The sequence below is a fragment of the Agelaius phoeniceus genome, chromosome 11, assembly GCF_051311805.1.
Source record: "Agelaius phoeniceus isolate bAgePho1 chromosome 11, bAgePho1.hap1, whole genome shotgun sequence".
Lineage (NCBI taxonomy): Eukaryota > Metazoa > Chordata > Aves > Passeriformes > Icteridae > Agelaius > Agelaius phoeniceus.
In genome coordinates this window covers 22503541-22530448 of record NC_135275.1, presented here as the reverse complement: position 1 = coordinate 22530448, position 26908 = coordinate 22503541, and the positions used below count along the sequence as shown (strand labels likewise).

General features: G+C 53.3%; 1 protein-coding gene across 6 annotated transcripts in view; it reads right to left on the bottom strand.

Moving 5' to 3' along the window:
• Positions 1–26908, bottom strand: part of GRM7 (glutamate metabotropic receptor 7) — a 197690-nt gene that overhangs the window by 22917 nt on the left and 147865 nt on the right. For 4 of the 6 annotated variants that reach the window (XR_013183884.1, XM_077184689.1, XM_077184690.1 and 1 more), the window contains 2 exons: positions 23566–24501; positions 109–355 (listed from right to left, as the gene is read on the bottom strand). Coding sequence is in view for 5 of the 6 variants with exons in the window: in XM_077184689.1 (XP_077040804.1) it covers positions 109–355; positions 23566–24501 (1183 nt within the window). In the remaining variant the exon portion in view is untranslated. The remainder of the gene's footprint in view (positions 1–108; positions 356–23565; positions 24502–26908) is intronic. The other 2 variants (XM_077184693.1, XM_077184691.1) reach the window with 2 other exon arrangements.

Sequence of the window (26908 nt, the reverse complement as noted above, 5' to 3'; positions counted from 1 at the left end):
GAAAATCAGAGCCAAGAGCAGAGAACCCCACCACCAGCCCAGAGCCGCAAAGGCCGCGATGGAGCCAAGCAGGAGCAGCCCGGGAGCGCTGGGGAGCCCCGTACTCACTGTTGGGGTCCACGTTCTCGCACAGCTCCGTCTTGGCCTCGCCGTTGGGGCGGTCGCTGGGCTTGTGCGACAGGCGCGAGGACATGGTGGCCGCCGTCACCACCGCCTTGAAGCTGCGCTTGCGCTTCTGCACGTTCAGCTCGGGGTGGAAGATGATGATGTAAACCTTGGGCATGTAGAGCATCCCCAGCGCCACCGACGCGCTCAGGTTCATGGAGATGGTGAGCGTGGTGGTTTGGATGTAGAGCTGCGGACAACAGACACGGGTTACGCACGGGGTCAGCGGGCTGGGGCTGCTCACACACACAGAAATACCTGCTGGAAAGGGGCTGTAACCTGTCTGGGTGTTATAAACACCATGCTGGGGCTGCAGTGCTGCTCACACACACAGAAATACCTGCTGGAAAGGGGTTTTAACCTGTCTGGGTGTTATAAACACCAGGGCAGGGCTGCAGCACCTCACACACACAGAAATACCTGCTGGAAAGGGGCTGTAACCTGTCTGGGTGTGTCACACACCATGGCAGGGCTGCAGTGCCTCACACACACAGAAATACCTGCTGGAAAGGGGCTGTAACCTGTCTGGGTGTTATAAACACCATGCTGGGGCTGCAGTGCCTCACACACACAGAAATACCTGCTGGAAAGGGGCTGTAACCTGTCTGTGTGTGTCACAGACCAGGGCAGGGCTGCAGCTCCTCACACACACAGAAATACCTGCTGGAAAGGGGCTGTAATCTGTATGAGTGTTATACACACCAGGGCAGGGCTGCAGTGCTGCTCACACACACAGAAACACCTGCTGGAAAGGGGCTGTAACCTGTATGAGTGTTATACACACCATGGCGGGGCTGCAGTGCTTCTCACACACAGAAATACCTGCTGGAAAGGGGCTGTAACCTGTCTGGGTGTGTCACAGACCATGGCAGGGCTGCAGTGCCTCACACACACAGAAATACCTGCTGGAAAGGGGCTGTAACCTGTATGAGTGTGTCACACACCATGGTGGGGCTGCAGTGCCTCACACACACAGAAATACCTGCTGGAAAGGGGCTGTAACCTGTCTGGGTGTTATAAACACCAGGGCAGGGCTGCAGTGCTGCTCACACACACAGAAATACCTGCTGGAAAGGGGCTGTAACCTGTCTGGGTGTGTCACACACCATGGCAGGGCTGCAGTGCCTCACACACACAGAAATACCTGCTGGAAAGGGATTAGAACCAGGGTGGGGGCTGTAGCACTTCACACACAAGTAAGTACCTGCTGGAAAGGGATTTTAACCTGTCTGCTTGAGTTACACACCATGGGTGGGGGCTGCAGCAGTTCAAACATAAATACCCACTGTAAAGTCATTTCTAACCAATTTGCACACATTACACATAGGGCCTGGCCAGCCTGCAGCATCTCCCACACAAACACCAGTTGCAAAGGAATTTTTAACCAGTTTGCATGCTACACACCACAGGGCTGGCCAGGCTGCAGCAGCTCACACAACCACCCCCTTTTACACCGATTTTTAACCAGTTTGCAATGCAGATGAGGGAGCTGAGCCCTCTGCCCTGCAGCCACCGTGATGTCCCACACAAATGCCCTGCCTGATCCACCCACAGCCTCAGTGACAGAGACTCCCAGGGGCCTTAACACAGTTCCCACAGGTTTAATTGTGATTTATGCAATTAGGGCACCCTGCAGCTGCTGCTGTGCCCCAGGGGGGAACTGGCCTGACTGGAGCTGCCTCAGCCTTGGGTCCAACCCTTCCCCTCCATCCCGAGCAGCAGCAGCTCAGGAGCTGGGTTTGATTTCTCCTGCTGGGAAGGGGTTGAAGGTGAGATGATTATTTGATTATTTAATCAAAGGGGTCTCTGGCAGCACCTCCAGAGCTCCCACCTTGCAGATGCCGATGGGAGATAAAAGGGAGGCAGAAAAGAGCATTTGTAGAACAAGGAGGGATGAGTGACACACAAAGCTTCTCATGACAAATGGAAGCAGCCTAAAGATAAGGGAAACTAATAGATATGCTTATTATGCAGAGCCTCAGTTTTATGTGTTTTATCTCTGCTTTGTGGTTTTACCAGTCAGACATAAAAATGCAGTTTACGTGAAACTATTTCATTTCTTATTTCACTTCTTCTGATAAATTCTCGGGAAGCATTTTAGATGAATGCAAATGGGTGACTTAAAGTACAAAGGATCAGATTTAACTGACAATGGGACTCTAATAACTCATGCGTGCCTTTTACAGCTGCCTGCTGAACCTGGCAGCTCCCAAACCTGAGATTAAATTAAGAAATTAAGATGCAGATTTAGCGAGAGATGCTGGAATTTGACATGAATGAGAACTGGGACCCAGCTCATCCAGCCTGGAGGGGAGAAGGCTCTGGGGTGACACAAGTGTGGCCTTGCAGGGCCTGAAGGAGCTACAAGAAACTGCAGAGAGAGAGAGAGAGAGAGAGCATTTACCTGGGCTGGAGGGACAGCACAGGGAATGGCTGCTCCCAGTGCCAGAGGGCAGGGCTGGATGGGATCTTGGGAATCAGGAATTGTTCCCTGGCACAGCTGGGGCTGCCCCTGCATCCCTGGCAGTGCCCAAGGCCAGGCTGGAGCAGCCTGGGACAGTGGGAGGTGTCCCTGCCATGGCAGGGGTGGCCCTGGAGGGGATTTAGGGTCCCATCCCATGACTGGAAGTGTTGCCAGAGGAAATCCAGGCTTTCTAAAGCAATCTGGTGCTGGTCTCCCTGGCCACTCCCCTGCAGGGTTTGGAGCCACATCTGCTCTGACAGAAGGACAAATCCTTCTGAGGGGTCACTCTCACCCAAATCTCCTTCTCTCTCCAGCAGACTCTGACTTTTGACAAATCTTAACTTCACACACTGCATTGCAAATGCAGCGACTTTGAAGCAGGCACTGGAGAAAACCCAACCCCGAGGACATCATTCACATGCAAAGGCACCTAGATTTTATCATGGCTTTTACATAAGTGATTTCCATTTGAATTTTAGATTTTTATGTTTTCCAGATTCTTGCTTTATTCATGCAAATCACAAAAATTGCCTTCCAAACCTTGAGAGAAAATTGGACTGGCCTGGAATACACACATCTAATAACGGGCAATTTTTATAGAACAAAATACATCAATGGCTAATTTTGCATGAACTGTGATTTCTCTGGGAAGCAGAGCCCTGCAGGATCAGGCCTCTGTCTTTGCCAACCCAGGAGAGATTTCCAGCTGCTGGGCCAGAAGAACTGAGCTGCCAGTTCATAGAACAACTTAACTCAGAGCTGCAGAGCTTTGAAAAGTCCCTTTAGGAGTCAGAACCCTTTTTGCAGGCTAAAGCTTTGCCTTCAGTCTAATCAGGAGCAACTGCTCCTCTTCTCTAATCCAGCTTTCTAATTATGCACTGAATTGTGTTAGGTTGCAATATGGAAATAAAGTGGTAACTTGAGATATTTTTGGACTCGTGCTATTACAAGCCAATTTATCTCACTTTTATATGGGAATTAAAACAAATGTTCTTACAGATGAAGTAGACGGTTTATAAATCTCCCAGAAGGCTTTTCCAAGTCATCTGAAGATTCTATCTCATTCTCTACATTATGTTGTGCAAATATAAGAATGAGAAACACTTTTTAATAAAAATTAAAATTAGCTTCCCCTGCGCTGTGTCTTTGCAAAACCATGGGAGGTGAAAGGACCCAAATGGAAATGTGCTCTGGGAGATTTGGGGGTGCAAGGGGTGGGAGAGGGCCCTGCCCCTCCTGCAGGAGCCCTGTGCCCTCCCTGGGGACCCCAAACCTGTGCCAGCACCTGCTGCATGCAGGTAGAGACATTATAAAATGAAAGCAGCTACATCACAAACCAGAGTGAAAGCAGCTACACCACAGACCAGAATGAGAGCAGCTACACCACAAACCAGAGTGAAAGCAGCTACACCACAGACCCGAATGAAAGCAGCTAGCACAACTAAACCAGAGTGAAAGCAGCTACACCACAGACCAGAATGAAAGCAGCTAGCACAACTAAACCAGAATGAGAGCACCTAGCACCACAGACCAGTATGAAAACAGCTACACCACAGACCAGAGTGAAAGCAGCTAGCACAACTAAACCAGAGTGAAAGCAGCTACACCACAATCCCTTCTGCTAAGAGAACCATTTGCACCTGTAAAAAACAACAAATCTGTCCCATGGCAATCAGTGAACACAATATGTAAATAAACCATCCAGAAAGAGAAGATTTGGTGGGCAGGCACAAAGGCCATTTACTGACCCACAAAGTGAGTTTCAGTGTGTTGTTAACCAGTTAGGTTTAACACGGTGCCTTCTGATATTTCCTGTAAAAATGAGCTATGTGAATAAAGAACTGGCTATGAATAAAGAACTGGCTGTGTGAATAAAGAACTGGCTGTATGAGCAAAGAACTGCCTTTTCTGCATGAAGGAGGTGAGTCAAGTGTCAAGGTCTATAAACAAATCTGATCTATACAGAAATCACAGGAGCTGTGCTGATCACAGCCATCAGAGCAGAAACAGCCAGGCAGGCACAGAGAGCCCTGTGGGATGGCTCAGGGAATGGGCTGCACAGCCAGAATCCCTGAGTGGTCTGGGGGAAGGGACCTTAAATCCCATCCCATCCCACCCTGCCATGGCAGGGACACCTCCCACTGCCCCAGGTGCTCCAGCCCCAGTGTCCAGCCTGGCCTTGGGCACTGCCAGGGATCCAGGGGCAGCTCCAGCTGCTCTGGCACCTGTGCCAGGGCTGCCCACCCTGCCAGGGAACAATTCCTAATTCCCAATAACAAATTATGCCAACAAGATGAGAATTCCTCAGACAGAAGCATCTAAAAGACCAGCTTGTGAGGGCAGAGTTGTGTCCCATTCCCTGTGGCAGCACCCACAGCAGGGTTGCAGGGATGCAGGGGATGCAGGGATGCAGGGGTGCAGGGATGCAGGGGTGCAGGGATGCAGGGGTGCAGGGGTGCAGGGATGCAGGGGTGCAGGGGTGCAGGGATGCAGGGTACAGGGATGCAGGGGTGCAGGGGTGCAGGGGTGCAGGGATGCAGAGATGCAGGGGTTCAGGGATGCAGGGGTGCAGGGATGCAGGGGTGCAGGGGTGCAGGGGTGCAGGGATGCAGAGATGCAGGGGTTCAGGGGTGCAGGGGTGCAGGGATGCAGGGGTGCAGGGATGCAGGGATGCAGGGATGCAGGGATGCAGGGGTGCAGGGGTGCAGGGATGCAGGGATGCAGGGATGCAGGGGTGCAGGGGTGCAGGGGTGCAGGGGTGCAGGGGTGCAGAGGTGCAGGATGCAGGGGTTCAGGGATGCAGGGATGCAGGGGTGCAGGGGGATTGTGTCCCAGCACGTTCCTGGCAGCAGGAGGCTCAGCCACCCTCAGGAAACCTCACTCACATGCCCAGAGAGGCTCCCCTGCAGGGCCACAGGCAGAGGCAGCCAGCACGGAGCAAGCAGGACTGAAAGGACAAATTCCCAATTCCCAGCGCCTGCAGGCTGAAACTGCTGCTCCTGATGTCACCTTGTCAGAGCCACCATCCATTCCCACGTCCCCAGAGCACCCAGCACAGCGAGTGTGCCAGCTCGTGGTTCACAGCAAACGTGTGGAGGAGAGCTGAAGTGAATGTCTGTATTTTAAGTATCTCAGTTATTCCAGCTAAGTATTTTATACAGCTTGTTCCCTTATATTAGGAACCTCCTTATGCAAGAAATTTGCATGCACCAAAAATAAACGTTTATGGGTTATATCCATAACTTGTGTGATAATTCAAAATAGCAAATGCTGAATTGCTCTGAGGGTGCTGATGCAGATGCAGACAGGAGGAATTTTGTCCCTCCAGCCTGCGAGAGAAACTCTAACAGCTTATCTGGAAGGAAATTAAATTAGCCAGATAATTGGACAGAGCAGCAATGGAAGAAAGCAAGTGCTGCTTTCAAGCAGCATCTGATGGCTGAGGGAGAACTGAAGCAGTGTCAGGGGCAGCCCCACGAGTCACACAGACAGCACTGAGCAGATTCCTCCAATGCTGCAGAAAGAGCTGCCTTGGCTTTCTGTGCCAGGTTCAGAGACAGCAAAGGGGCCCAGGAGCTGTGGGGGTCACTCACCAAGAAAAGGACAGGGCTGGCCCTGGCTCAGGCCAGCAGGGCATTGAAGGGGTTTGGAGCTGGTGCTTCACTGTCCTTGCACAGAAGAGTCAGGGAGGTGCAGGAGAAGTGACCCTGCGAGGGCAGGGGGGTTTGCAGTGAGCTCTGTGCACCCCCAGCCCTGCGCAGGAGAGCAGGAGAGGTTCTGCTCCCCTGGCCCCTCCTGCTGCTGCTGCTCTGTGCCCCTGGGGTGGGGATCCCACTGAGGGATGGCATGGGATAATGGGATGGGATCCATGGGATGGGATGGGATAATGGGATGGGATGGGATAATGGGATGGGATAACGGGATGGGATAACGGGATGGGATCCATGGGATGGGATGGGATCCATGGGATGGGATGGGATAACGGGATGGGATAACGGGATGGGATAACGGGATGGGATAATGGGATGGGATCCATGGGATGGGATAATGGGATCCATGGGATGGGATGGGATCCATGGGATGGGATAACGGGATGGGATGGGATCCATGTGATGGGCTAATGGGATGGGATAATGGGATGGGATAACGGCATGGGATAACGGGATGGGATGGGATAACGGGATGGGATAACGGGATGGGATAACGGGATGGGATGGGATCCATGTGATGGGCTAATGGGATGGGATAATGGGATGGGATAACGGCATGGGATAACGGGATGGGATGGGATCCATGGGATGGGATGGGATAACGGGATGGGATAACGGGATGGGATAACGGGATGGGATGGGATCCATGGGATGGGATCCATGGGATGGGATAATGGGATAACGGGATGGGATAACGGGATAGGATAATGGGATGGGATCCATGGGATGGGATGGGATAACGGGATGGGATAATGGGATGGGATAACGGGATGGGATAATGGGATGGGATAATGGGATGGGATAACGGGATGGGATAACGGGATGGGATAACGGGATGGGATAATGGGATGGGATCCATGGGATGGGATAACGGGATGGGATGATGGGATGGGACAACGGCATGGGATAACGGGATGGGACAACGGCATGGGATAACGGGATGGGATAACGGGATGGGATAACGGGATAGGATAATGGGATGGGATCCATGGGATGGGATGGGATAACGGGATGGGATAATGGGATGGGATCCATGGGATGGGACAACGGCATGGGATAACGGGATGGGATGGGCTGTGATCCCTGGCCTGGCTGGTGACAGCAGAGGGACAGCCACAGCTGCAGGCCCCTCTCCTGGTGCTCCTTCCCTGCTGAGCACAGGCCCACAGGGATGGACACAGTTTGCAGTGGATGAAGGACCCAGCCAGGGGCTGCTCCCCGTGCAGGAGGGTCCTGGCACCTCCCACCCCTGCTGGGGCACCCAGGGACTTGAGTCAGAGCTTGGCTGGATTTCAGGCACAGCCAGAGGGAAGAGCTCCAGAAATCCCATTATCAATCCTCAGAGCTGTCTAACATCTCTTGCTTGGCATTCCTGTTTGTGATCATAGTTCTAAAATAAGTTACACATCACTAAAGGAGACAAACACAAAGTGCAGCAGGAGTAATGTACATCCTCCACTTCTATTATTACAATAATGGCTTTTCCCTCTCTCACGGGCTGAGCACTTGGCTTTTTTGAGCTAGAAATAATTCTTCATCTGTCACTTCTTCCAAAAAACAAAAAACAAAAACAAAAAGGAAAAGAAAAAAGAGCAAGCCTTCATTTCATTGCTCCCCCTCGCCACTGCACTGCTAAATTGACTGACACACAATCTTGGCATTTTTGGGCATTCAGAGCCAGACTCTAGCTGCTGTTGTAAATCATATTTCTCCACACTTATTGCATTTTATTCATTTTATACATGACCAGAGATTAGAGTTCAAATGAAACAGATTTTGCTATCCTTCTTACATTCCAAACGTCACCAGTCTAGAAATCTTTAATTTTACTCACTTCAGCAATTGAATAATTCAATGTAAAAGGAGAAAAAAACCCAACCCTGCAACCCTCAGCTGGAGATTTTGAGGAAAATAATGTCAGACCCCAGGGCTGTGTCTCTGCAGGGTGGTGGGCACTGCACAGGGCTGGCCCTGGGCACACCATGTCCCGAGGGACACACAATGTCCCCAAAGGCACACAATGTCCCCAGGGACACACAATGTCCCCAGGAGCACACAATGTCACCAGGGACACACAATGTCCCCAGGGGCACACACAATGTCCCCAAAGGCAATGTCCCCAGGGACACACAATGTCCCCAGGGGCACAAGATGTCACCAGGGACACACAATGTCCCCAGGAGCACACAATGTTACCAAGGGACACGCAATGTCCCCAAAGGCATGCAATGTCCCCAAGGGACACACAATGTCCATGATGTCACCTGATGGTGACATGATGTCACCAAGGGACACACAATGTCCCCAAGGCACACAATGTCCCCAGGGGCTCACAATGTCCCCATGGGTCACACAATGCCCCCAGGGACACACAATGTCCCCAGAAGCACACAATGTCCCCAGAAGCACACAATGTCTCCAGGAGCACACGATGTCCCCACCAGACCAGGTTTCTCCAAGCCCTGCAGTGCCCAACATCTCCAAATGCCAAAGCCCCGTGCCCAGGTTCAGAGAGGAGCTGTGGAAGGTTCTGAAGCATTCCATGAGATAGACCACGGCCATCAGCACAGCAGAGAGTCCTGGATGGGCCCTGGCCTTCCCAGAAACATTCCAGGATCAAATATTGCCTTTGGGGCCAGAGCCCAGGCAGCCTCCCCATGCACACACACACACAGACACAGACACACACACACACACACTCCTGCCTTACCAACAGCTGCACAGTGAACTCCAGGCAAAGCCCCTGGGAGCTGCAGGGATCTATGGCAGGGATGCACAGCTCTGGGATGCTGCAGGGATGCATGGCAGGGATGCACAGCTCTGGGAAGCTGCAGGGATGCACAGCTCTGGGAGCTTCAGGGATGCACAGCAGGGATGCACAGCTCTGGGAGCTTCAGGGATGCACAGCAGGGATGCACAGCTCTGGGAGCTGCAGGGATCCATGGCAGGGATGCACTGCAGGGATGCATGGCAGGGATGCACAGCTCTGGGAAGCTGCAGGGATGCACAGCTCTGGGAGCTTCAGGGATGCACAGCAGGGATGCACAGCTCTGGGAAGCTGCAGGGATGCACAGCAGGGATGCACAGCTCTGGGAGCTGCAGGGATCTATGGCAGGGTTGCACAGCAGGGATGCACAGCTCTGGGAGCTGCAGGGATGCACTGCAGGGATCAGACCTTGCTCTGCCTCCCTGTGCACGGAGCCCTGAGGAAGCTGCAGGAGGAAGCTGCAGGAGGGAGCTGCAGGAGGAAGCTGCAGGAGGAAGCTGCAGGAGGAAGGCAGGGCAGGGAGCATCTCGAGCACGGGGACTCCTCCGTGAGGAGCAGCAGGATGGAAGCAGCAGCAGGAGCTCCCGCAGCCCCTGTGGCTCTGGGCAGGTGAGGTCGGGGCTGGGGGAGGCACGGGGGGCCCAGGGCCAGGCTCAGCTCCTGGATGTGCCCAGGTTGCCATGGCAATGGGAACTCTGAGTGCAGCCCTGCCTTGCCAGCACGGGGAGCAGTGCCAGCATCATTCACAGCCTGGAGACACAGGCACGGGTGCCCTGGTGCTTCTCTCCCCTCGGGCTCTCTACCAGCCTGGGGCTGCAGTTTTGTTCCAGTAAATCACACAGCCACACATCAGGACTGCAAGGAGCCATCTCACCTCAGCTGTTCAGGCCTTGCAAAATTAAACCCCTAATCCAGAATAAATAAAACAAGCACTGCTAAGAGTTCCCCAGTCACACACAGTGAGCTAATACTGAGAAAACAAACCAAAAGGAACAAGTCAAGCCCCAAGCCAGCCTCACAAGAGGGGTTGATCAGGCCAGCAGTGCCAGGCAGCCCCAGCACGGGGCTCCTCCTGCCCTGCCTGGCTGTGCCCCAGTGCCCACCCCACCCAGGCTCTCCTGGGCCCTCCAGCAGCAGTCCTGCCAGGAGGAACACAGGCTGCTCCAGCCCAGGCCATGCCCTAAGGAGAGCACAGATCCCCACAGAGGGTTCACCTTACAGAGCAAGCTCCAACACCTTTTTTCTGTCCTCTCACTCCAATTCTGCCTGCCCTGACCCAGCCATATGAATGCTTGATTTATATCCAGCCAGTCTGGCCCACTTGGAAGGCTCTCCCTGAGATCAAACTGCTCTTTTTCTGAGACACTCCAGTTAATAAATTCCCTTTGCCTCCACTTGCTTCAGCAACTGAACATCCTCCATGACCTGGCACACCAGGCTCACAAAATCTCACCCCAAACATTCCCCATCCAAAACGAAACCCTCTGGCCTTCCCAGGAGAACAAAACTTATTCCCCTGCACAGCTGGGTGCCAGATGTTCACTGACCACAGCACAGTGACCCCACAGCCTGGTCACTCACAGCCCTGGATGTGTGCAGTGAGCCCGGGGGCTGCAGTGACCCTGCCCAGGCACACAGCCCTGGGCAGTCCCTGCTAGCACCAGCTGGGGATGGTTTCTGCAGAACCCACCCAGTTTCCTCCTGCTTTGGCCACTCCAGGGTGCCCATTTCAGGGAGCAGGCACCTCATGTGCAGCCTGTGGCCCTCCCTTGTGGCTCCCTGAGAGCAGACTGAGGGGAGGGAGCCCCCTCGAGCCCTTCCCTGGGAGCTGCTGATCCCTGAGCTGGGCAAAGCCCTCCAGGATCAGCCCTTGGCTGCTCCCTGCCTTGTCCCCCAGACCAGAGCCCCAAGTGCCACATGCAGGGAGGGTCACCCCCCACTGCCCTCTGTACTGAGGCAGCCCAGCATTCCCAGTGTCCTCCCAGCCCAAGCAGTGTGCAGAGCCTCAAACCAGCCCCACCAACCATCCCTTGCCCAGCCAGTGCCCAGGAGGTGACCATGGCCCAGCCCTGCCCGTGGCCACCTCGGCTGCCCCGGTGCCACAAATGCCCAAAGTCGGCTGCAATCCTTCAGTGGCAGAGAGCTCTGACCCAGGCCCACGCTGAGAATCCACTCCATGGATTTGCACACAAAGAAAGATCCAATTCTGCTTGGAGACCTTCAGGGGAATTTGGAGTGCCAGGCAGTGCCAGTGCAGGAGGGGGAGAGGGAGAGGATAATCCCACACTTATTACTTCTCTTTAAAGACCTTGGAGCAGTAAAGAACATGACAAATATACATATATGAAGCAAGCCATTTCTTCAGTGACTTTTGAAATGCTAATGTAATTATTAGTTAAAGCAGAGCATTTACAAATTGCTTTGGCTACTTAGAAAAAACTCATTATGGCTGGACATGTCCTCAGGCCCCACAGTGCTGGGTATGGACTGTGGAATGTGCTGGGGGACCAGAGCAGTCAGCAATTAATTTATTCTTGTTATTAATTTATTCCTTCATTTGTTAGCATGCCCAGAGCAGCTGGGGCTGCCCCTGGATCCCTGGCAGTGCCCAAGGCCAGGCTGGGCATTGGGGCTGGAGCACCTGGGACAGTGGGAGGTGTCCCTGCCATGGCACTGGATGGGATTTAAGGTCCCTCTCAACTCAAATCATTCTATGAAAATGATTTCATTTCTGAAAGGTGACAGTGAGCAGGGAGTGTGGTCGAGCTGCTGAAAGAATGGAAGATTCCTGGGTAAGGCAGCAAAGCCTTTGCTCCTGACCAGCCATCGTTGGGAGTTTAGACCCTGGCACAAGGAAAATCATTCCTTGTACTAAAGAAAAGCAATTTAAACGTCAAAACGATAAAAAAGATGGTCAGAGCCGGGGTGTGGGCAGCAGCTGAAGCCCCACACGGGCTGGACCCACACAGGGCTGCTCAGATGCCCCTGCAGGAACCAAGAACCCCAAAGCTCCCCCTGAGGCTGTGCCAGCCACCAGCAGCATCTCCCTGGCTGAAAATTCCCTTTAGGAGGCTCTGCGCCCCGGGCAGCTCTGGGCCAGCCCCAGGGGGCTGAAGCACCGGGCAGGAGAGGCCGGAGCAGGGCAGGGCTGGGATGTCCCCGGGCACCGGAGCTGTTCCTCCTCCCCAGCATTCCCCAGAGCGGTGCCAGTTTGCCTTTCATTAACTCCGTGACTGGAGCCAGCCCATTCTTGTTGCTACTGATGTGTCACAATTAGAACAGCGTTGCCATGGCAACTGCCCGGTGCATCATCATCATCATCATCATCATCATCATCATCATCATCATCACCACCACTGCTACCCCGGCTCCGCGCAGTCCTGGGGCTGTGACACGCAGATGGGCGCTTCTTGTTATGCTAAACTGGCAATGGGTAATCCCACCAAATACAAGATCATTTAGGTGCTCATTTCAATGAGATTTAATTACCGAAAGTCTAGCGTTTCAGGAGCTGCCAAATTCCAGCGGCTCCACGATCCCCGGTATCTTTGGGAAGCACCCGCGTGCATCGGCCCAGAGCACCAGGGAAGCGCTTCTCTCTTAATTATCTACCGCTGCCTTTTATTGCAGGAATAAAGCAAACCTCCGTCTCAGATCAGCCGCTGCGGTGACAATTCCAGCCATACCCAGACTCGAGAGGCGATCCCGTCCTGCCCAGTGCCACCGCAGCTCCCACTCCATCCCCAGCCCCGAGGAAACTCTGGAATCCCCTCCCACACTCAGCCAGTCAGACCATTCACTGCCAGGCATTCAGGGCATTTGGGGTGTTCAGACCGAGCAGTCTGGGGAGAAAACCCCGAGTTTTACACCCAAACCAGCTCACGTGTTTAACTCCTCGCTGGCCTGACAGAGGTTAAGGAGCTGCAGACACGAATGTGACTCTGTAACTGATTAATGAGTCTGAACAGGATAAAAAAGCAGAGCCTGGTTATGGTGCCTTGAGCGCTGTGAAAGCTCCCCAGGGCTGTTTGGTGCCCAGTGCACGGCACAGCTGCTGCAGCCCCGCAGGAGCCTCCAGGAGCCTGAGAGCACAAACACTGGGGACTGGGGACAAACGGAACCTGCGGCCAACGAGGGGCAGAGAGCACCGAGCTGGGCTGGGCCAGAGAGCACTGAGCCAGGGTCTGTTCTGAGAGCACTGAGCCAGGGTCTATTCTGAACTGAGCTGGGCTGGGACAGAGAGCACTGAGCCAGGGTCTGTTCTGAGAGCACTGAGCCAGGGTCTGTCCTGAGAGCACTGAGCCAGGGTCTGTTCTGAGAGCACTGAGCCAGGGTCTATTCTGAGAGCACTGAGCCAGGGTCTATTCTGAGAGCACTGAGCCAGGGTCTGTCCTGAGAGCACTGAGCCAGGGTCTATTCTGCTCTGAGCTGGGCTGGGCCAGAGAGCACTGAGCCAGGGTCTGTTCTGAGAGCACTGAGCCAGGGTCTGTCCTGAGAGCACTGAGCCAGGGTCTATTCTGAGAGCACTGAGCCAGGGTCTATTCTGCTCTGAGCTGGGCTGGGACAGAGAGCACTGAGCCAGGGTCTATTCTGAGAGCACTGAGCCAGGGTCTATTCTGAACTGAGCTGGGCCAGGCTGAGCTGAGCCCAGGTGCTTCACAGGGACCTGACCCGGTCCCTGCTGTTCTGGGACCTTACCCAGTCCTTGCTGTTCTGGGATCTGACTCAGTCCCTGCTGTTTTGGGACCTGACCTGGTCCCTGCTGTTCTGGGACCTGACCCAGTCCCTGCTGTTTTGGGACCTCACCCAGTCCCTGCTCTTTTGGGACCTTACCCAGTCCCTGCTGTTCTGGGGCCTGACCTGGTCCCTGCTGTTTTGGGACCTGACTCAGTCCCTGCTGTTTTGGGACCTGACTTGGTCCCTCCTGTTCTGGGACCTGACTCAGTCCCTGCTGTTTTGGGACCTTACCCAGTCCCTGCTGTTTTGGGACCTGACCCAGTCCCTGCTGTTTTGGGACCTGACTCAGTCCCTGCTGTTCTGGGACCTGACCCGGTCCCTGCTGTTTTGGGACCTGACCCAGTCCCTGCTGTTTTGGGACCTGACTTGGTCCCTGCTGTTCTGGGACCTGACCCAGTCCCTGCTGTTTTGGGCATCACCTCCAAGTCCAGCAGCACGGGCTGGGCTGAGGGCAGCCCCCAAGCCCCAGACCCCGCTGGACCATGGGCAGCCCAGGCTGGGCTGTGCCCCAGGAAAGGCTGGCTGGTGCCATCAGACCCAGCCCAGGCAGGGCTCAGTCCCTTGTGCACCACCAGGGACATCTGCAGGCCCTGACCTCCCTTCCCTATCTGCAGTCATTATCAGAGTTCATCTTTCAGTCAATAAAACCAGCTAAAACAACATTGATTCTCAAGTTCTGGAGAATCAAATCACTTGACTTCCTTGGTCCTCCAATTAAGGCACCAGAATAAATCTTAACTACTCCCTAATACCAGTTTTTACAAGACTTTCTTCAGCTCTAATCACGTTTAAGCACCTTGGCTAAAGGCATTGATTTCCATTGCTTTTCCTTCCTGCCACCCAGGAGAGTCTGCTGAGCCTCCCGTGCCTCTCTGCAGCTCCCTGTGAATTACTGCTGCTAGCTCCAGGTTCAGCAGGAGCTGCTCCCACTAAAAAGAGCTATCTTGTCTCCAAATGATATTTAATTATCCCCATTAAACATTACAGGCTGCTCTGATGCTGGAGATGTAAATCAGAGGAACAAGAGGAAGATGAGAGCATATTGTTCCTCGCTTGTTTTGTCCTCCTACTCCCTCTCTTAAATAAGCGTCTCTAGAGGTAAGGCCAACGTGGAGCTTGTGAACACTCCAGTTATTCAATTTACAACACACACGTTATTTTTCACTGGCAAAACCATGAGACTGAGCCTGGGCAGGGCTAAGCCTCAGCTTTCCTTGCTGTGGCAGAGGCAGCTAAAGACTGAGTGGATGGTGTTTAATGAGCAATCAACAGTGCAAGAAAAGCTGTTATTGCAGAAATATAAACACCCCCAAATCACTTTGGACACGGTAGGGTTGGGACGCACATTTTTTGCTTTAGTCTACAAAAATTCACTGTTGTTTCTCTTTAACCTTCTGCTAAGCTTATGCCTCAAAGACAAAACATGAGGCAATTTCTATGACTGAGCATGATGGTTTCTATTTTTATTATTATTACATGCCTGCTTAAGCCACTTAAGCAACAAATAAATCCTGCAAGTCGATATTTTTGTGCCCATCTCTTGTGTACAGACTCCTACCTTTTGCTGTGCATTGGACAGGCCCTGCTGGACTGAAGATGGTCCTTGCAGAGCAGCTCAGTTCTCGCCCTGCAAAGGCAGCAGTGCCCAGCTCTGCTGTGCTCAAAGGAGCTGATGCTGGTGTCAGAGCATCTCCAGAGCTCTCTCCAGGATCCACAGAGGCCCTGCTGTGTGGAGAGGAGATTCCCTTCCCAGTGCCTGCAGCTCGGGGGTTTTTACTCTTTTTGGAGGAACAGGCTGAAAGAATGGAGGTTTAGATTAGATATCAGGAAGGAATTGTTCCTGTCAGGGTGGGCAGGCCTGGCACAGGTGCCCAGAGCAGCTGGGGCTGCCCTGGATCCCTGGCAGTGCCCAAGGCCAGGTTGGACACTGGGGCTGGAGCACCTGGGACAGTGGGAGGTGTCCCTGCCATTGCAGGGCTGGCACTGGGAGCACCTGGGACAGTGGAGGTGTCCCTGGGGCAGTGGGAGGTGTCCCTGCCATGGCAGGGCTGGCACTGGGTGGGATTTAGGGTCCCTCCCAACCCAACCCCTTCCCCGGGAAGCTGCCTCCAGGGCTGAATGCTCTCTTCACCCCCAGTGGTTTGGGGCAGGATGGTGCCCTGGCAGTGCCCTGGGAAGTCACTCACCCTCTGTGACACCCATCCCATGAACTCTCTCCAAGCAAGACTTCCCCTGGCCCTTCCTGCCCCTCTCCTGGCAGTTCTCCTTGCTCCTTCCTTTTGTTCCTGTTTATTCTAAAACAAACAGAGGGGAAGCTCCACTCCAGCCACGAGGGATGCTCCTTCTGCAGGGCTGCTCCATTTGGGGCCCTTTGCTCTCATCATGCACTCACAGGAGCTGCCAGAAGTGCTCAAGGACCAATTCTTGCTGCTGAAAGCCCTGATCAAAGCAAAGCCTGACTCCAGCATCCACCTTCACAAGGAAATTGAGAACCATCTGCATAACTGCCATTGTAGTGAAGGGGCCCTCCAGGCTCTGTTGCTGATGAGCTCAGAATCAGCAGCCATTATTTCTGCCTCCAAACACCAGATTGTGTTTGTACAACACAGGGGCAGAGCCTGGCTGTGCTCTGCTCTCTCAGACCCGGGCTGTGTGCTCTGGGATGCTCTGCAGGGGCAGGAACTCACTCCAAACAAAGCAGCAGCAAAGGGAGCCGGGGCTTCCTGCAGCAGAACTCACCTGGGCTCCATCCCCCAGCCCAGCAGAGCCCCCTGTCCTGAGGCTGAGCCCACAGGGGACAACCCTGCAGGGACTGGCACGGGGAGTGACCCACAGCACCCCCTGAAAGGGGGCTCCCCTCAAACATGCACATGGCAGAGGATCAGGGCTGCAGGGATGGGGCAGTGCCTCTGGGAAACCATCGCTTACCTTAACCCCTGCACACACAGGAAATGCAAAATACTCCTTAAAATCACAGAGTCCCCTCTGGGATCCCCAAACCCCACCACAGCAGCCCCACGTTCACCAGCACATCAGCCCCTGAGGGCTCTGGCCATGGTTTCACCATTCCTGTGGGAACACATGGTCACAAACTGACCCTGCCCTGCCTGAGGCTGCTCATTCTGTGATTTATTCCTTCCTGACTGACCTTGAGGAGCTGTTCCATAACTCCACAGCTCCCATGGGTGCCCGCCCCGTTAATCCCAGGACAGGGCTTTGCAAGGCTGAGCTTTTCCCTCGGCTGCCTCAGCAATTCAGCAACCTGGAAACCCCAGCCCTGCCCAGCAGCGTGGCACGGTCTGTGCAAGGGAAATGATGATGTCAGCCCAGTGGGTTTGACACTCAGAGATATCACAAGGCAAGCACGGAGAAAGTTTCATCAGCACAGTAATTACTGCCCTGGACTCCGCGGAGCTGCAATTATTTCCCGGTGAGGGGCTGTCAGCTTGTGCTGCAGATAAGAACTGTTGATAGGGCTGCCAAGGCCCGTGCAGGGCTGGCTTTTCAGATGCAAAACCCTCCTGGCAATGCTACATTTTCCAAAATAAAAAAAGAGGAACAAAAAAAGTACTGTCAACACTATGCATTAAACACCTACACGTTTTTCCCTTTAAAAATTGTGTTGCTTTTTAGCCAGAGGCAGTTAAGTGTGCACCAGAAATTCCAGGGGAAAAGGGACCTTCCTTCCCCCCTTCTCCTTTGTGGCATAAAGGGTGTGCACAGGGCAGGGGCAGCTGTGGCCTGCTCTGAGCTGGTGATGCTGAGAGCCACGGGCCACAGGTGGGAAGGCACCAAAATGTTCCCAAATCTGCTGCTCCAGTCACACAGAGACTGCCCACACCTGGGGCTGGTGCTGAATGGTCCCAACGGAGACAGAGAAACCTGGGGAGGAGCTGGTGCAGCTGCCAGGGCTGCCCCAGTGCCATGGAGGGAGCCTCAGGCTGGATTTTGGCAAAGGTTCATCCCCAGAGGGTGCTGGCACTGCCCAGGGATGGGCACGGCCCCAGAGCTCCAGGAGCCTTTGGAAAACCCTCCCAGGGTGGGATTTGGGGTATCTGGGCAGGGCCAGGGGCTGGGCTGGGGGATCCTGGTGGGTCCCTTCCAGCTCAGGATATTCTGGGATTTCCACCCCTGTGATGTCCTCTCCTTTCTGGGTTCCATTTCTGTTCCCATCTTCCAAATGCTTTCTCTTTTCTGTCTCCTCAGCACAGCTGGGAATGGAAAGGGCTAGAATTATCCCAGCAAAGAGATCCCTCAGTGCCAACATCAGACATCAAAGCAGCCACTCAGAGGCTTCAAAGGGTCCCTGGTGACACAGCAGCCCCTGGGGACAGGGATGGAGTCACTTCTGCTTAACTGAGCCCGTGTCCCCTGTGAGAGAGCAGCAACCCCAGCGCGGTCCTGCTGCTCCCTGGCACAGAGAGCTCTCCAAAACCCAAACATTGCATGGGCTGGGGCTCATTGCCTGCCAGCTCTGCCCTCCCTGCACAGCCCTACCTGCTGTGCTGGTGGCACTGCTGGCTGGGGGAGCCCCCCCTGCCAGGTAATTATGTGGAACACGATTGTGGCCTTGGGCTCCTCCTGCTCCGTGTTTGCAATTAGGTTTTACTACAAAAGTACATATTAACATTAAAGGAGCATTACAATGCAGCAAATGTGATAAAGCAGAGCCACGGTTACTGCACCTTCTGCTTCTGTTCTTTCAAGAATCATAATCACCGTTAATTTATGGTCTTCTGAGGAGCATCTAATTACTGCAATCAGCCCCTATTTCACTCTGAGTGTGCACGGGTGCTCCTCCCTGCCTCTCAGTGCCTGCCCTGCTGCAGACAGACACAGACCTGCAGCCTCCTTTGCCGGGCAGTGCTTGGGGGCAATCCCCTGCCAGGACCCAGCAAAGGCAGGAACCCCTTCCCAGAGAGCCCTGCTGGGGAATCCAGCACTCTGGGAACCCGTTCATCCCCAAATGTCTTTGCTTTTTCAGGACACCACTGTGTGTGGAACCCGTTCATTGCCAAATGTCTTTGCTGTTTCAGGACACCACTGTGTGTGGAACCCGTTCATTGCCAAATGTCTTTGCTTTTTCAGGACACCACTGTGTGTGGAACCCGTTCATTGCCAAATGTCTTTGCTTTTTCAGGACACCACTGAGGAGCAGAGGCTCCTTCCCCAGCCATCCCTGGCATGGGCAGCTCCAGTGCCAACTCCAGAACCTTTCCCAAACTCCAGTGCCAAATCTCCCCCTCTCCCTGCTGCCCCTGAGTGTCAGCTGGGCACACCCACAGTCCCAGGTGCCCACCTTCAGGCACCAAGGTTTCCTTGCCGTTTTCCTTTCCCTTTTGCAGCCTTGGTGGCAGAGGGAGCTGTGCCAGAGCTGCTGGTGGCTCCGTGAGCACTGGGAACCAGCCCAGCCAGGAATATTCTGTATTTCCTGGGTGTTCCCTCCTCCAGGAGCCTCAGAGGCCATAGCCCAGCCCTAGCCAGGGGTGCTGGGTCTGTGAGTGTCTGTGCAGGGAACAAAGGAGCACCAGGGAGAGGAAAGCAGGAGAGCAGAGACCAAGAGCTCCAGAACCTCGGTTCCTGCAGCACTTGGGTGACACAGATGGGAATGCTGGGCTCCTGCTGAGGGTTAACCATGGCAGCAGGGACACCTTAGAAACCTCCCAGTCTGTGACTGCTCACAGCCCCCATTCCCACGGGGGAGGCCAATGAGGGCAGGAGGTAATAAAGGAAATCTCACTGAGAACTTCACCTTTACAGCAGCTGGGCTTGGAATTTTTGTTCAGTTCTACAGAAATTGGAACTGAAACCCTACAGACACTCAAAGGTTTTCACAAGGGTTTTTATACACTTTTCAGCAGTGTTGTTATGTAACCTGGTAAAAACCTAGGCCAGGATCACCTTTGTAGTGAAGGTCATCAGCCTTCCAAAAATTCCACTGAGTATTTGACTCCTAGATTTCAGAGAACACCGAGTTTCTCCTCAGTTAAAAGGTGGAACTCCAGCACTCCACAGAAGTGGATTTTCTTGGATACCCTGTGCTTTGAGGCTCTCCAGAGCCTGGAGCTGCTCCTCAGTTCAGGCTTCACCCAGGACAGCTCCAGTGCCAGATCCCCAAACTCCAGGCTGCTCTCAGGGACACAGTCCAGGCTGGATGGAATCAAGCACTTCAGCATCTGAACATGCAGATAATGAAGTGATGGGTGGAGTGAAAGCGCATCAATGAGAAATTCCTGGTGTCAGAATCCTCCTTTCAACAAAAATGATAAAAAAATTTAAACAAAAGCTGCAATCCCCAAAAGCTGTCCCTGGGAGAGCCCCAAATCATGGCAGAGCCAGGCACATTCCCTGGGAGCCTCAAAGCCTGGGTTCCTCCACCATCCCACGGTGTGAAACTCCAACAAATGTTGCATTAAATTCCTCATAACTCCCAAATCCACAAATGCAGAGTTGCTATAGCAACTGTCAGCCCAAGCCTTCCCAAGGGAGAAAATAAAAGTGTGTCCTACCTGGCTAATTGGTATTTGTGTTACAGAGAATTGAAGGGTAACTTAGTTCCACCAAAAAATAGAGCAGAGACTGAAGTGCTCCTGTGCTAATGTGACATTATTTAATCTGAACAAGAACCCATTTTGCATGTGTCTTCAAATTATAGTATTTATGGAACACTCAACACAATAAGTAAAAGTGTTGCTGCCAAATATGCCTGACTTGCCCTGCTTATTGATTTGAATAAAAGGGGCACTGAAAAAATAGAGAAACAAGAAGGAAGGTGGAAGAGCTGATGGGATTAGGCACTTCAAATTTCATTACAACACCTACAAAACCCCCTCCACCCAAAAAAAACCCCAAGAGTTTACAACTGAAAGCTATGCAAAAATAAGCTGATGGAAGGTGACAGCTCTTTTCCCTGTTTCACCTTTTCCCTGTTTCTCATCACTGCAGGAAGAACAAAGCTCCCAGGCAGGACAACCACACTGGCTGAACAACAGTCATCCCTCACTCAGAGGCACAGTTAGAACTGTTTTAACTTGGAAAAAGCCCTGAAGATCATTCAAGGGAAGAGCCCCACTGGCAGAATGTATTTCAGCATGCTGACAGTTCTCACTGGCTTGCAAACACATCCAGCAATGGATTTGTTTAATCTCAGCACAATTACTGAATAAAAGCAATCAGAGCTCTGAGGCAGCAGAACCTCTATGAAACATGAAAACATAACAATGATATCTCTGTCTCCATCAGCCCAACGACACAATCTGAGAAAAGGAGAATTTAGGGGAATATTCAGCTTCCCTGGGCCTCCCCATCCTCACAGGGCAGAATTCCCTCTGTATATCCAGTCTAAACCTCCCCTCCTTCAGCTGAGAGCCACAGTGGCTTTCCATCAATTACAGTCCAAAGGAAGGACCTGTCTGAGCAGGGACAGCACAAACCCTGCCCCAGAGCTGATACAGCATTTCCAGGACACACAATCCATCCAGGATAACACAGCCCCAGAGCTGCACAGTGCCCAGGCAGGGAGAGCAGGACACACAATCCATACAGGATAACACAGCCAGAGCTGCACAATGCCCAGGTAAGGAGAGCAGGACACACAATGCATCCAGGATAACACAGCCCAGAGCTGCACAGTGCCCAGGTAAGGAGAGCAGGACACACAATGCATCCAGGATAACACAGCCCAGAGCTGCACAGTGCCCAGGTAAGGAGAGCAGGACACACAATGCATCCAGGATAACACAGCCAGAGCTGCACAGTGCCCAGGTAAGGAGAGCAGGACACACAATCCATCCAGGATAACACAGCCCAGAGCTGCACAATGCTCAGGTAAGGAGAGCAGGACACACAATGCATTCAGGATAACAGAGCCAGAGCTGCACAGTGCCCAGGGAGAGCAGGACACACAATGCATCCAGGATAACAGAGCCAGAGCTGCACAGTGCCCAGGGAGAGCAGGACACACAATGCATCCAGGATAACAGAGCCAGAGCTGCACAGTGCCCAGGCAGGGAGCAGGACACACAATCCATACAGGATAACAGAGCCAGAGCTGCACAGTGCCCAGGCAGGGGGCAGGAGCTCTGGAGCTCAGTATCCCAGCCATGGAACCCCAGGGATGCTGCACTATGGGAAGGATGAGCACATCCCACATTCCTGGGATCCACGGGCTGCATCACCAAACCAAGCCCATAAATCACAACCAGCCACACCTTCCCTCCTTTTCTGATGTGGACAAAGAAACAGGATGAGTGAACTCAAGTTGTAAAAGGGTCTGAAATCAGCTTTTACCACATGCCACCCCCCATGTGCCTCATGGCTCATCTCCATCCAGGAGACACTCAGATTTCTGGCCTCCCTCCACCTGCTGCAGCAGCTCCTGCTTGAATTATTCACCTTTTATGAATTAGCTGCAGCACTTTGCTAGGGTTTGGTTGCTTTGTTGTTGGAGGTGTTATTCTCCACCCTGAACAAGGCAGGTGTTTACAATATGCCTTCCACCCAACAACATTATGCTTGTATTTATCGATAGAATGAAATAAATCCATCCCCTGGAACCCCAGTGTTATATATAGCCCCATTGCTCAGCTGAAGAGATCGTGCTGCATGAGACTTTTCAGCAGGTGCAATTTCCATTTCAGCAGACGTGCATGGCTCAGCTAAGGCACAATATTTCCAGAGGGAATATCTGACAGGAAATCAGTGGCAAGCATCAAAAAGCACAATCCCTGCAGCCCCACCCAAAAGGAGTGCCAGAAAAGGAGGAAAAGCAGCAAAGCTCCTGCAGCACAGCCCTGGGCAGGGCAGGGCAGGGCAGGGCAGGAGGGGAAAGCCCCAGGAGCAGGGGCTGAGCACCGAGCCTGGTCACAGAGCTCAGGAGCTGCAGAGCCCTGTGGGGACACGGGGACAGGGACACGGGGACAGGGACAGCACTGAGGCTGTCCCACAGCTCAGGAGCTGCAGAGCCCTGTGGGGACACGGGGACAGGGACACGGGGACAGCACTGGGGCTGTCCCACAGCTCAGGAGCTGCACAGCCCTGTGGGGACACAGGGACAGGGACACAGGGACAGGGACACGGGCTGGGCTGGGGTGGAGGGGTAAACCAGACTGACAGCAGTTCAGGACAGCCCAGTATTACCACTGCTCTCTAAATACTGCACTTGGTGGTGTTTGCCAAATCCCTCTGAAATGACAGCTTTTCTCCAGGGAGAAATAAAAGTGAATCTGCATCATGGAGCATCAGCTGGAGCCACTGGGCTCAGCCCCTGGAACTCAGGACAGACCTTTCCACCGTGGTGTAAATGTGTCCTGGGGCTGCTCTGTGAGCAGAGCACTCCTTACACTCCACACCGCCCTCAGGTCCAGAGGCACAGGAGCTCACCTGGGCATTTTGACAGTTCTCTTGCTTACATCTTGTATTCAAAGTGATTTAGTTAGGAGATGCCTCTTTGTGGATAATATGACAGCTAATTCCCACTTATCCTACTGTAAAGAAACAATTGAAAGAGATGCAACAATAAAACTAATGGCTAACGTGATTGCTATTGATCATTTGCCAGTTCTTTAAATGAATGGCCCACGAGTTAACTGGGGAAGGAAAACAGTGCCACAGATTGCCCTGAGTCAGGAACGAGTGACTGGAGAGCTCAGCTGGAAATCCACGGAGAGCTGAGCACCAGCACACGGCTACAAGCACAGTGGATCCTGGGCACTCTCACCTACCTTTTCTGCTGACTGGGCAGTGCCAAAAAATATTGGAATGAAGGCAAGCCATACTATACAGGTAGTGTACATAGTGAATCCAATGGGTTTGGCTTCATTAAAATTCTCTGGGACCCCCCGAGTCTTGATGGCATACACAGTGCACGTCACCATGAGCAGAATGCTATAACCCAAGGAACAAATGATTTGTAGATCCGTAATGTCACACTTGAGCACTCCTCGGGCCTGCTCGGGGTTCATAGTTTTCTGCTCATCGTAATCCACGATGATGTTGGGCGGGTCCACCGCGAACCAGATGAAGACGCCCAGGAGCTGGACGGAGATGAGGCTGGAGGCGATGGCCAGCTGCGAGGTGGGGCTGATCAGCCGCGGCGCCGTCACCGACTTCTTGCCCTGCTCGAAGATGCGGTAGATGCGGTTGGTCTTGGTGAGCAGCGCGGCGTAGCTGATGCACATGCCCAGCCCCAGGAAGATCCTGCGGAAGGAGCAGACGGCCACGTCGGGCTTGGCGATCATCAGGAAGGTGATGATGTAGCACAGGAAGATGCCCGTCAGCAGCACGTAGCTGAGCTCGCGGCCCGAGGCCCGCACGATGGGCGTGTCGTTGTAGCGGATGAAGGTGGCCACCACGAAGATGGTGGCCACGATGCCCAGCATGGCCAGGAAGACGGGGATGACGGCCCAGGGCGAGTGCCACTCCAGCTTGATGATGGGGATGGAGCGGCAGCCGGTGCGGTTCTCGTTGGGCCGCTCGTTGTAGGAGCACAGCAGGCAGGTGACCTCGTCGGCCTGGTACTGGTACCCGTCACACAGCTCGCAGTGCCAGCAGCACGGCATGCCCTTCACCATCTTCTTCCTCTCGCCCGGCCGGCACGGCTGGCTGCACACTGAGGGGGGCACAGCACGCACGCCCCCGCCCCACTGCATCTCCTCGATCTGGGGAACAGGGACAAACAGGCTCGGGGTTAGGCCTGGCTCAGGGCTGGCTGCACACTGAGGGGGGCACAGCACGCACGCCCCCGCCCCACTGCATCTCCTCGATCTGGGGAACAGGGACAAACAGGCTCGGGGTTAGGCCTGGCTTAGGGCTGGCTGCACACTGAGGGGGGCACAGAACACACAGCCCTGCCCCACTGCATCTCCTCCATCTGGGGAACAGGGACAAACAGGCTCGGGGTTAGGCCTGGCTCAGGGCTGGCTTCACACTGAGGGGGGCACAGAACACACAACCCTGCCCCACTGCATCTCCTCGATCTGGGGAACAGGGACAAACAGGCTCGGGGTTAGGCCTGGCTTAGGGCTGGCTGCACAGAACACACAACCTTGCCCCACTGCATCTCCTCCATCTGTGGGACAGGACACACACAGGCTCAGGGTTAGGCCTGGCTGCACACTGAGGGGGGCACAGAACACACAACCCTGCCCCACTGCATCTCCTCCATCTGTGGGACAGGACACACACAGGCTCAGGGTTAGGCCTGGCTCAGGGCTGGCTGCACAGAACACACAGCCCTGCCCCACTGCATCTCCTCCATCTGGGGAACAGGGACACACAGGCTCGGGGTTAGGCCTGGCTTAGGGCAGGCTGCACACTGAGGGGGACACAGAACACACAGCCCTGCCCCACTGCATCTCCTCCATCTGGGGAACAGGGACACATACAGGCTCAGGGTTAGGCCTGGCTCAGGGCTGGCTGCACAGAACACATAGCCCTGCCCCACTGCATCTCCTCCATCTGGGGAACAGGGACACACAGGCTCAGGCAGCCACGGATGTGAGCTGGGAAGGAAGGGAGAGGACTCAGGGGAGCCCCAACACACAAACCCCGAGTGGATAAAGTTCCCATGGCAGAGTCCCAAAACCTCACCCTGGTGCCTCTGTGTGAGCCCTAACTGTGCTCACTGCCTCCATTTCTCATTTCTATTTCTCATCAAGTCTGATGGAATGACATCCAACCCCCAGATAAACCACATGAGGGTTAAAACAACACTGCAAACCTTGAGGGAAGGCAGGACTTTGACCTGCAAGGCTGCTCCCCACAAACCTTGGGGCTTCTTACCAAGACAGAGCAGAGATCTCCCCTCCTGGAACCGCTACTGACCAGGGGAAGATGTGAAATGAGGTGGGAATGTGTTTCTATAGGGCACAGGATCAGTGAGAATGGGGAAAGGCCTGCTACACAAGCCAGGTGAGAAATATGAAGGACAAAGAAAATGGTCATCACTGAAAAAAGCAATAATTAGATAATATTTCATTTCAAAGTCACATTCAGCTTTTGAAATACCACATGTGCTTCTGGGAATGCAAATGATCAGTGATTACATTAAATATATGGAAAGTCTCACTTACTCTGCAGTCTGGAGAGTCCTGAACTCCAAGGCAGGCAACAAAGGCTCCCAAGTACTGTGGAAAACTGGACTCACAAATCATTTCAAATGTGCCCAACTAAAGCCATTCCCCAGCCTCCAAGAACAAGGAAGGTTTAGCACTGGAGCCCCAGACTGGAGGCCTGGGAAGGCCCTGGCAATCCCAGCACCAGTTACCAGCCCAGCAGCACCTCATGGCTCCAGCAGCTGCTCTGTGTGTGTGTGTGTCCTTTCCAAACTCAAAACCTGATCCCCTGGGATAGATGTGAATAAGTGTCATTAAAAAAACAACATTTCAGCTATTTTTCCTTAGGTCACTGAAATGCTGACAAGCTCCATGATTTTCCCTACAAGCAAAGTTCTCAGATGAGTTTCTTGGATCAGCTGCCTTAGTTATTCATACAGACAGGAAGACTTGAATGGGCAAGTCTTAAATTGAAAGATTCAGTTGCACTTTCCTAATTTAAATCAAAATAGATCCTGTATCATCTTCATTTTATATTTGTGAAAACACAAACCCTGAAGTTGTCACACTCTGCTCACAGTGGAGTACCAAGAGTCTGTCTGTGAATGCTGTAAAAATAATCCCTCAATGAGAGATATTCTAGGGGTCTGCTCCTGAAAGAGGGATTGGATCCCTGCATCCCTGGGGAGGAAGGATGCTCTCCCTGCTCCCAGCCATCCCCAGCTCCTGAATGCCTCCAGCAGGAGGGACTGCATCCACTCACAATATACATTCTCATTATGTTCACCATAGAACAAACATTACCAAGAAATGCTTAGTCTGTCTCATAAGGCCTAATGTAATTGTTCATGTTAATGAATAAAGTAACTCAATATCTGGGGATAATTCAAACATTGCTGCTTTGCTTCCCTCCGCTACAAACATTTCCATAATAAGCCATTTGTTCTGAACTTAATTGTTTCGTGCAATGTTTGATTAAAATAAAAATCAGTACAAAAATAATTACATTAGT